This window comes from Polypterus senegalus, chromosome 8, assembly GCF_016835505.1.
Source record: "Polypterus senegalus isolate Bchr_013 chromosome 8, ASM1683550v1, whole genome shotgun sequence".
Lineage (NCBI taxonomy): Eukaryota > Metazoa > Chordata > Cladistia > Polypteriformes > Polypteridae > Polypterus > Polypterus senegalus.
This window is the reverse complement of record NC_053161.1, coordinates 95,486,881-95,499,108: the sequence shown is the minus strand read 5'-3', so window position 1 is coordinate 95,499,108 and position 12,228 is coordinate 95,486,881. Positions and strand designations below refer to the sequence as shown.

Below are 12,228 nucleotides of genomic sequence, written 5' to 3'. Positions count from 1 at the left end.
TTTTAAAATAAGCCAAGACTTCAGCTGGCCTAATTGCAGTATTCTAATCTGGTCTGCGTTACTTTTACCCAACATTCTACAATATCTCACACCATATTTGTTAACTGTGATAAAATGTTATTTTCACATTTATGAAATGATTGTTGTTAAATGTGAAAATTAATGTTTTATACGTCAACATTAATTAGACTACTGCATGGACAATTTTTCTGAACTTACCAACTTATCATGATAGCCATGGTCAATTGCCCACCTAGTACTCAAGAGGGGATACAGTACCTGTTGCTATGTGAGTGATTTTTACAGAGTGTTCTGGAGGGCTCACATGGGAGTTGTCATTTTTGAACTACAGAGTATGTAGTAGTGATGCTATGGTATAAGACTGTGTCATACAAAATGGCTACAGGCAAAAAAGTTGTAACTATAAGGAAACTGCAAATGAATTCAGCAATATCAAGGCAAACTCCCTAATGTCTTTCAGATATTTTCTTAAGGTTTTTAAGCAAAAAGAAAACATCTCATTGACCTTTTGCAATTATTTACCTAACAATATTAATCGGCATTAATTTTGAAAATACTTACCACCTTATTTATATAACTGTTTCTCATATGTGATGAAGATCTTGCTGATCATCGAAGTAAATACATATTACATTATGAAGAAAAATATACAGCAAATTGATCTAATTGGTCCAGTTGCAATATCCCACCTAATTAAAAACAAAATATTTTCTACCTTGCCAAGCACTCAAACAAATTGTATGTGTTCTGATTTTTTAAACATTTTAAAGTTACTTTTAAAAATTGCAAAGTAAGTAAGTATTTTAACTAAAGAAAGAAAATTCTAAAGTGAAGTAAAGGTGGCTCATTAGTCTCACCTGCATTTGTCTGCCCGTTCTCTATATGGAGTTTGCACATTCTCCCAATGTCTGCATAGGTTTTTCTATGGATGTTCTGGATTTCCTCCCACATCCCAAAGACTTCCTTTTTGGATTGTTGATGATTCCAGCTTGACACCTGTGAAACTGGAAGCTGTCATGAGTGTGGGTCTAGTGCTGTTGTATAGTCTCCAGCCCACTCAAAAACATGAATTGGATCAAGTGGGTTAAAGAATATGCTAATGTTATGTTTGAGCAATATAATACAAAAAGAATGAGTTTTCTTCAGTGGATTGACATTTCATTCAGGTTTTAAAATTAGGCAGAGAATCTATCGGAAATAGTAAAATTGAAAATAGTGATGTAGAATGCTCTGTGTCAGGAGAATAGCTTCCAACATAAACATAAAAATTGTAGTGAGACCAGCAATGTTGTTTAGTGCAGAAATGTGAACAATTAGAAGGAAGGCTAGAATGGAAATTTAAGAGATAATAATGTGGCAATAAATGTGTGTAGAGTGAAAAAATGAATTGACTTGAAAATAGATCTATTAGAGTAATCGTAAAGGTGAAAGGAACACGGTGAAATGATGGAGGGAAAACTCCAGAAGTCTAAACATGTATGGAAACAAGAGAAAAACAGTGTTCTAAGGAGAATATCAGAGGTGGAGTTGCCACAAGAAATGTAGACTTGAAATTAGACAGAATGATGTGGTAGTAATGATATGTGAACAGAATGTGATGGAAGACACCTTCATTGGGTTGAAGAGGTGAAAAGGAGTTTAGCAGGCATTTCCTGTGGCCTAACCAACAACAAAGTTTAGCTTGTATCTGGAGTTGTTGTTTTGTTAGTTTGAAATAAAACGGCAGATTTGGGTTTCGATAAGTGTGTTGTAACTGCCACCCCGTTGGTCATTACAATTATATATTATATAGAAGAGCAGAGCATCATGTTCCTATGTTGCGCTCTAATATATTTACTACTGAAGATTAATTTTCTGTGTTTGTAATGCATCCTTTTGTGTTTTTCTTTGCATTATTTTTTTTTTCTTCTCAAAAAGTGATTTCAGTCACTGTTGTCCTTTTTTTCTATAAGGCAACTTTTAATATATATTATTATATTAAATATTATTTATTTATTTATTATTTTGGTAGATTGTAAATGGGTAACTAAAGCTCACATGACAGAGAGAGAATTACATGAGACAGTGTCAGACATGAGCGATACTTGGGAATGAAGATGACTAGGATAGTTTTCAGCCACAATTAACCTTGAATTCTGTTACTCAATTCTGAGAATGCTATGTAATTTAACTTAGTATTTTATCCATCCATCCATCCTTTATCCAACCCGCTACATCCTAACTACAGCATCATGGGGGTCTGCTGGAGCCAATCCCTGCCAACACGGAGCACAAGGCAGGAAACAAACCCCGGGCAGGGCACCAGCCCACCACAGGGCAAACACACACCCACACACCAAGCACACACTAGGGACAATTTAGAATCACCAATGCAACTAATCTGCATGTTTTTGGACTGTGAGAGTACCCGGAAAGAGAACATGCAAACTCGGTGAACTCAGGTCTCCTAACTGCAGTGCTACCACTGCGCCACCATGCTGCCCTAGTATTTTATTTTACTTATTTTTCAAAAGTACTATGGCTCATTAGGTAGTGTTTTTACCTTGCAGTTCTGTGTCCTTAAACTTAATTAACAGTGTGTGTGTGTAGCTTTAGAACATTTTAATAAGCTTTAGTAGGGTATTCCAGATACTCTGTTTTCCTCCCTTATCCACAAGATGCCCATCCATGCAACTTTTCATCTTTCCATTTTCTAATCGGCTTATTTAGTGCAGGGTTGTGAGCATAGGATACTTATCCCTGCAAACCATACCTGAAAAGAAAACCTGAACAGAACACTCACAAACACCCACACTCGCTTTCACTGGGTCAGTTTCAGACTTTTCTAAACTTTCTTGCTATGACTTAGCGGGCATGTGTGTGAGTGCCCAGCAGTAAACTGATGTCCCATGCAAAGCTGTTAGCTCACTGCCTATTTTTTTCTCAGAATTGCTCAGGCTGCCCTTTTCACACTGGCTTAGAGGTGTACTGTACTGCTTGAATAAAGAAAAAAATAACATTTATTAAAAAGGCAGCAACTTGAATATTTCACAAAATATGGCACCTTTATACTTTTATCAAGTCTGTAAAGATAAACAGGGGATAGGCCCCAGAAAAGGACAATGTACATAGAATAGAACAAAATATTATGAATTTTCAGTAGTTCTTGCATGAAGTGTTTTTCTTCCCAAAATCCAATCAAAAATACAGTATATGTGAATTAAAAATGGCCAAGTATAATTTAATAGTTTACATTTTTTTTATATATAAAAAGGGCTGTAAGGCCCAAGGGTTTCTTAATGTCATGTATGGCATTTAAATGGATTTGAGAGATTTGTTATACAATATTTGTTATATACTGTAAGTCGGTATGCCAAGCTGAGATCTAAGAACCAGTCAACCATCCTGTTCTTAGAGGACCACTCTAATAAGACTGGCTTTTACGATTTGCTAAGGGCTGTTTCTGAATGCTCCAGTTAAGCAGACCCATTTACTTTTTGTAATCAGGTTATCTTGCCTAAATAAATTCATAATTTTTGAATTGTATTGACTATTCTAAAATGTTTCTTAGGAAAGGTTTTGCTGCAAAGTGTTTGGTGGCAAATATTTTGTGTTCTTACAGAAAATGTATACAAACATTGCAACATTTTCAAATATTCTTTGTGAATCACTAGGAGTTACTGTAATGAAATATAAAATAGAGACATATAAAATATATAATGTAAAAATAATGCAATATAAAAATATTCTTCAAGTGTAGTGCATAATTTAGGGTACACTGTACTAAATATGTCATGTCAAAACATTTTCTAGAGTTATTAAATGTAATTTTTTACACCATATTGTGTCAGTTTAATTAAGTATATATATCTGTAGTCATCACACATGGCCAAGAAAGGAGATATAGGAGCACAAGATTTAATCTTTTTTTTTAATTTTTAAAATGCTCTGAATAAATTTTCCCTAAAACTGATAAGGCTTAATTAAAGTCTATTGGGGCCTGCACTGAAACCCATTTTAATTTCTAACTAAAATATTATGTGGCATCAATACAGTGTTACTTTCCCATATTAGAGGCAGAGAACAATATTATCATTATTATGTAAAACAGGGCTCAAGCGAGTAAGCCTGTTATAAATTGTGTATGACTGACTCCCTCCCCAGATAAAAGCCTGAATAGAGCTTCGGATTAAAGAAGTGCTGCTTTGCCTTAATTGGCTATGGTGGTTTGCTTTTTCACTGCTTCATCGGGAAAATGGAGCAACTGTTCGGACCTGCATTAACTTCCTGGAAGGAAATCTTGCTTCCAGAAGTCATGCAAAACACACACAATGAACATGTGGCCATCACTTTTGAAAAGAAACATAATATATTTTGTTCTTTTTTTTCAGACTCTTGCAACAGAAGCAGAAAAATTTCAAATGGATCATCAGTGGAAAAATGAATTTGCAGTAAGTATTTGAAAATGTTTAATCTAATATGCTTGTGCTCTACTTTGTATCACTCAACATTAAGTTTACTTAAACTGAGTAAAATGCATAATGTTTTATAACTGATTTATGATTTGTAGATAATTTTAAGAAGTTTTTTTTTATTTTGTTTGCTTGTTTGTTTTGTTAATTTCATTATCCCTAAATACACTGAGGCTAAGGCTAATGATTTCTCTCAGCACAGCACTTTCATAAATGATAATCATAAAACACTGATTATACAGGCTTTGAAAATGGACCAATGGGTGCAAACATGTTCTGTTAATTAGTAATTGTAATTAATGTAAATTTTAAATTGCACATACAGTAGAGAACTATATGAAAAACATCATAAAAGGAAATACCTAGGAAGAAGTGTTAATTAGCAAGCCCTTTTCTTTATGTCTGGTAGAAAAAATAAGAACCTCATTATTGTAATTGTATTTCAGCCTGTGACTGAGGCATCAAACTTTCTTCTGACAGAAAATCAACCGCGTCTTATTGTAAGATCTGCCAGTCAAGGACCTATCCATAGCATATACTGTACATTATAGGTTTTGCTCTGAAAAATGAGATTGTAGAAACCTTCAGCTTGACAAGTGCGGATATAGAGTTAATTTGATATTCATTTGTTGTTGTATTTTTTAAAATGCCAGCTTCACCTGAAAGCAGACTGAAACCTGGTAGGTGGCATGACTAAGTTCTACAGATTATATGCATAAGTATTTTACCAATTCAATATAATGTATAAATAAAAACAAATAGTTTTTAATTCTAATTGTTATTGAAGTCAAGCAACCAGAGAGAACAAAACAAACACAAACAGTTTTTGAACAATGTAAAACCTAAGACCAAAAAACCTAGTGCTGCTCATCCACCAACTTTAGGTTAACCCAACTCATCCCAAACAAATCCTGTGAAGGAGGTCACCAGGAGTCTCAGATATAGAAATGCCACAATAATCCAGGGACAGATGTGCAAAACACACATCTTGTCTTACAGCATGAACACTACAAAGAGGACAATCAGAAAATTAAGAATCAAGATCATGGCAACCACCAGCCATCCATCTCCACATCAGTTCAACAGATTGGCACTTTCCAATGTTGGTGTCAAATGATCCATTGGCTGCACTATGAAAAATAAAAAATAACAATAAAAAGATAAGTTAGAGAAAGAAGTTTTCAAAAGGGCACATGAGAAAGAAACTAAGCAAATGTTGAAATGCTGATTTTACAGCAACCAAAAAATAGCCACTTTTACATCCAGTACAATAAATATTTATGATAAAGGCTGAAATATTTTTTAAAATCACAAAGAGATGGCCAGAGTGCCAACCAAAATGCAAATATCAGGAAAAGTCCCAGAACTTATGAGCATATGAAGAAAAATGTCTATGCTGTTCGTTATAAAGAAATGGTGGCTGGAATCTGAAGAAACACCAATTCAAATGAGAGGGGGAGAATATAAAAAAGGATACATTTTTAAGAAAGGTACATTTTTAAATTGAATGTATTGTAAGTTTGTGCTTTTAAAAGATAAGTTGATGTTTATGGAAGCAGATTTCCATGACATGAGAGGAACGTTATACTATCAAACTGAGAATATTGATGAGAACTTGTATGTTCACTTACATAGAGCAATGTACAAAGTGCTATTAGCTTAAAAATTGGAGAAAAGGAGTGAGAGAAAATATATACAGTAGGAGATGAGAAGAAAGATGGAAGAATAGAGCAACAACACTTATACCTCAAGAACAGTTATGAGCTGAAAGTAGAGGGAAACGAAGAAAAGAGGACCTTCAGAACCTTAGACATGTCCAAGGGGGTTACTACTACTACGAAGATCTGAATTTTGGAAAGAAGGTTTGTGTGAGTGCCAAACTAGACATGAACCAAGATGTTGCTCAATTAACAAGAAGAATTATAGCAGCAGAGACAAATAAATAAGTGATGGGTTTATTTTAATTATGATAATCAATAATTAATAAAAATTAAGTTTAAGAGGAGCAGGTAAAGAAACCTTGCACATGTATATACTATGCTATGTCCATTGCAGTCATGGCCTAATAGACACAAGGGAAAGGCAATTATACCTAAAACTGATTAGCCCATTCATTAATTTATTGGAACTTGATAATCTGTTTCTGGATCACTATCCAAGTAGAACAGTATACAAGAAGGGAGTCAGTCCTGGACAGGATCCTAGTCCATTTTACACACAGCTACATTTATTCATTGTGAGCTAATCAAAAGCCTCTATGTAATCTAATTTGCATGCCTTTGAAATAATGAATGAAAACTTGAATTCCACAGAGACACAGAAAGAAATTACAAACTCATTGCAGGCATTGACCAGGCTGTGAATTAAACCTAGGACTCTGGAGCTTTGAAGTGGTAGCATTAACCACTGTGCTACCTTTGCTGTTTCCATTAAATTAATTCCAGGTCATGTGAAGGCAATACTGCCATTATTTTACATCTTTTTAATATTACTAACTGCAGGGACAAATGACAGCCTGAAAATAACAATATTAAGAAATGCACTCACCAAAATATATTTTACAGTAAAGCATCTACCAATCCAAGCAGTCGCCTACATTGCACAATAATTTTGATGACATTGTTTTCAAGTTGATAGAAACACTGTAATTATCATCTTATGTATTATCAAAATGTCAAATCCTAATTCCCATCATTATTCTTAAAGCCTAACAATAGAGTTATGGCTTTATTTTGTAAAGGAGATTTAAATCTGATGAACATTTATATGTGTTCATGCCAATGATATGGTTATGGAAACTGTATTGTTATTTGTATTTGAGTTTTTCTATTTAGTACATTTGATGTTTATTAGCATATGAAACATCTAGCTTTTGAAATATCCAAATGTTTTTCTGGTGGGAGTGTTTGGTAAAACTTTAGTTTAGGCACTGCAAAAATGCATCTGTTACTAATACTATAAGAAGACCTTAACAATGGCTTCTTTTGGTCTTTATAACGCTTATAAAAGCATCAGTAGATAGGTTATTCCTCTCTGTGTAGTGTGGCATATTGACGTGATGGTAAAATTACTTGATCATATGAAGGATTCATAGGTCTTATACTAAATATGTAATATCAAGAGAAATGTGTCTTAGTTAAGCCACCTCAGTCCACTCCAAGGTTAAGTTTTATTAAACAGTAGATCACATTGCAGAGATAAATAAACACTTTACTGATGCTTTGTAAGATCCAAAGAGGTGCATGTTATGGACTTGTGTCATAGTAGTACCCCCTGCCTGGGGTTTGTTTCCTACCTTGTGCCCTGTGTTGGCTGGGGTTGGCTCCAGCAGACCCCCGTGACCCTGTAGTTAGGATATAGCAGGTTGGATAATGGATGGATGGATGTATTTTTACAGTACCTAAACCAAAGGTTTACAAAGTGTTTCTAAAATTGTAAAATCACACAAAAAATGTAATCGAATGAAGAGATACAGAAATGTGTAAAAAAAGTAAATAAATGATTTTATACTACACTCTAGTGTGCAGATTGAAAAGATTCTCAATAAACTCTGTCTACTTATACAACAAAAAACTCCATATTTACACAAGGTCACTACACAAGATACTTTCAAACCCAATTATCCCACTTCAGGATCACAGGGCCTGGAACATATGCTGGTAGCATTGGCCAGAAGACAGTAACTAACCTTGGATGAAATGTCACTCCTTTACAAAAACACTCAGGAGCAATTTAGAACAGACATATAATTTATTATGCCTGTCTTTTGGGTGTGGAAGAAAAGACTATGAGCAGGTAAATGATTCAAATCCATGATTCTGCATATATGAGGTAGCAGCCCTAACTATACTGCTATGCTGTATAAATATTAAATCAAATATGAAAGGTTTGCTTCCCGGGTCCTCCCTGCGTGGAGTTTGCACGTTCTCCCCGTGTCTGCATGGGTTTCCTCCGGGTACTCCGGTTTCCTCCCACAGTCCAAAGACATGCCGGTTAGGTGCATTGGCGATCCTAAATTGTCCCTAGTATGTGCTTGGTGTGTGTGTTTGTCTGCCTGTGTTGGCTGGGATTGGCTCCAGCAGACTCCCGTGACCCTGTAGTTAGGATATAGCAAGTTGGATAATGGATGGATGAATGAAAGGATTATCAGATTTTTTTTACAGTGCCCAATTTGTCATTTGTAATAGTTAACAGGAACAATTAAGTAGCTAAATGATGGGACATCATCCAATGAACTTTGATGCAAAAGGTGAAAGGTGTGGTAAAGTGGGTGTAGGTCCGGTTTATTCTTGAACTTCTGTGTCCTGACATGTGAATTATTGGTTCTCTGTTATAAAAATAAAACATCAAACTACTTAAATATATTAGACACTCAAAGATGTGAATTTTATAAAAGGATACAATAAAATAATCTTATGTGCATGTCATAAACTACATACATATTTTCAACCTCCTGAATTAAAAAAAAAGAAGAAATTTGATGCAGTTATAAAATTATTTTAAAACTAGAGTGGGAACGAGAAACAAGTGACTAAGACAAGTTTGGCGATTCAACCTGTGACTGGCTGCATGAGCAAATCATTTTCACCTGCCAATGTTAAAAAAAAAAAAGAGATGTGAGCAATGGCACTATGCAAGCCATTTAGGATAGTGCTCACTACAGCAATGCACTATGAAGTATGAAGTTGTATGTTTCTTGGATGACAAGACCCTTGCTAAGTCAGGCACACAGTGTTCAATGACATTTTAACACTGCTGTCCACTACCAGCTTTCAGAGTTGAATTTTCTTCAATAATATGGTATCAGATAGCCGCATATACTGTACTAGTTTTAACAGTGTAGACATTCAATACTTTCATTAGCAATTATGTACAATGCCTGACAAGCTTAACTAAATCTTACAGTAGGGTGTACTATATTAATAGGTTTTCTGACTGCTTTACACTTATGCTTTTCTAGGATTTTATATTAACAATTGAATTTGCATTTAAGCACTTTGGAATTGGTAGTTTTTGGGCTTGTTATAGAGCATTTATTATCTTTATTGCTATGTAAGATAAACAAAGCCTTTTGGTATATCTTATTATGTAGTACTTAATTACTAATAGATCATTTTTAATATTGTCTTTCATTTCACTTTATTTGTATGATTTGCAATCAGATGAACATTCAAGTAAAATATCTTCCAAATGCTCATTCAGACCAGGAACTCAAGTCCAGAAGATGCAATAAACATATCTTAAATTTAGGCGTGGAGATATAGTAGAACCTTAAGTTTCTTTGTTTATATCTTACATTGTTAGTTATATCTCAGATGGATGACATTATGAAAAGGCCAAGTTATTGTCATGTGTACACAGTACAGTGAAATTGTTACTTGCATGTCTCCACAGAACAGTTAACAAAATTACAATAATAAAAAAGTAAACAATAAATAAGTGAATAAATAATTGCAGTTATACATAGCACATTATATATACTGTACACACATTATATCCTGTATGTTTTTCAGGTATTGTGTATACTGTATATAAGCTGTTATTTTACAGTATTTGCGGGTTCTCCGGTTCCCTCCCACAGTCCAAAGAAATGCAGGTTAGGTGCATTGGCAATTCTAAATTGTCCCTAGTGTGTGCTTGGTGTGTGTGGGTGTGTGTGTGTGCTTGTGCCCTGCCCGGGGTTTGTTTCCTACCTTGCGCCCTGTGTTGGCTGGGATTGGCGCCAGCAGACCCCCTTGATCCTGTTAGGATATAGCACGTTGGATAATGGATGGATGGATGCTCTAATGCATAGTTTTTCAGCAATCTTAAGACTTGTGGGCAGAAACTGTCCTTGAATCTACTGGCTCGAGCGTCAATGGTTCTGTACTATTTGTCCAGAAAGTAGGAGTGACAAACATGGCATTAAAGATAGGTCTTTAATTGTCCTGTTTTCCTTTCTAAGGCAGCAAATACTGTACATGTCATGAATAGCTAGGTGCTGGTAATATTCAGTGCCACCTTCACCACCTTCTGCAATGCTTTACAATCTTCAGCTGCATAGGTGCCGTACCAGGATGTGATGCAGACAATGAGAATGGACTCCACTGTGCACATATAGACATTTGTGAGAACAGATGGGGAAATGCATGCTGTGTTCAGACGTCTGAGGATGTAGAGGTGCTAGTGAGGCTTTTAGAAACAAAATGTGTTTTGCATACATCAGTTTGTCATTTATGGTATCTCCAAGAAATTTAAAGCTGCTCATGCTTTCAATAGTATCTCCTCCAGTTTAGATGAAAGTGTGATCTGCCTGTTGATTTCTGTAGTCTATGACCAGATTTTTTTTGATTATTGGCCTAGCAGAATTGAGTTACCTGGTAGACCACTTCTCTGTAAGCTGTCTCATCAATGTTGGCATTGACGTTAATGACGTTGATGTCATCAACAAATTTAGTTATGTAGTTGGAGCTGTGTCTGAAAAGACAATCATAGGTGAACAACAACCTACCCTGTTGAGTGCCTTTGTTGAGAGTCAGCATGGAGGATGTGATGCTTCTAATCCCTTCATGCTGAGGTCTGTTATATAGGAACTCTCATTTGCACAGGGTGATCCTGTGCCATAAATTGAAGAATTTGGTGGTCAGCATTGCTTGTACAACAGTGTTTTAAATATTGAGTTGTTATCTATAAACAGGACTCTGGTGGCCTAACAGTTTTCATTGTGTGCCAGTATGGAATGAAATAAATGAATGAATTGCCACCACTCCGTGTTCATTCAGACAATCTACTTTTGTTTTCTTAGGCGCAGAGATAACGCTTGGTTTATATATTTACTGTATAATTGTGTTATATTCATTGGTTGTTATTAATGTAGTCTTCTGTTTTACTGCATTTACCGGTAAGTGTATTTCTGTGATGGTGCACTTACAATATGGTGGCAAAATCACTGCTCTCTCAGCACATTAGAGTATATATCTCTTAATGATATTAGCTATGCATTTGATCTTAAATACCCTAGAAAAGTATTTGGTTCAAATTAAATTTCCAGGCTACTGAATACATATCTTCACCTTTATAATGCAGAAAAATTTTGTAAATGTACCATGAAAAAAATAATAGGGATGCAGATAAAAGTTTGGGGTAGCCACTCTGTATATAAACTGCTCAAAGAAATTAAAGGAACACTTTGAAAACAAATCAGTTCTCAATGGGAAAAAGAAATCCTCCTGGATATCTATACTGATATAGAATGGGTAATGTGTTAGGAACGAAAGGATGTCACATCATTTGATGGAAATGAAAATGATCAACCTACAGAGCCCTGAATTCAAAGCGCCCAAAAATCAGAGTGAAAAATTATGTGGCAGGCTAGTCCATTTTGCCAAAATTTAATTGCAGCAACTCAAAATTGTACGCAGCACTTTGTATGGCCCCTGTGTTCTTGTATACATGCCTGACAACATTGGTGCATGCTTCGAATGAGATGACAGATGGTGTTGTGGGGGATCTCCTCCCAGATCTGGACCAGGGCATCACGGAGCTCCTGGACAGTCTGAGGTGCAACCTGGTGGCATTGGATGGACCAAAACATAATGTCCCAGAGGTGTTCTATTGGATTTAGGTCAGGAAAGTGTGGTGGCCAGTCAATGGTATCAATTCCTTCATCCTCCAGGAACTGCCTGCATACTCTCACCACATGAGGCCAGGAATTGTCGTGCACCAGGAGCCACTGTACCAGCATAGGGTCTGACAATGGGTCCAAGAATTTCATCCT

General features: G+C 35.6%; 1 protein-coding gene across 4 annotated transcripts in view; it reads left to right on the top strand.

Annotated features, from left to right (window-relative positions):
• Positions 1 to 12,228, top strand: part of LOC120534138 (voltage-dependent calcium channel subunit alpha-2/delta-1) — a 690,895-nt gene that overhangs the window by 294,030 nt on the left and 384,637 nt on the right. For all 4 annotated transcript variants that reach the window (XM_039761461.1, XM_039761460.1, XM_039761459.1 and 1 more), the window contains exon 4: positions 4,392 to 4,451. In XM_039761461.1, the coding sequence (XP_039617395.1) occupies positions 4,392 to 4,451 (60 nt within the window). The remainder of the gene's footprint in view (positions 1 to 4,391; positions 4,452 to 12,228) is intronic.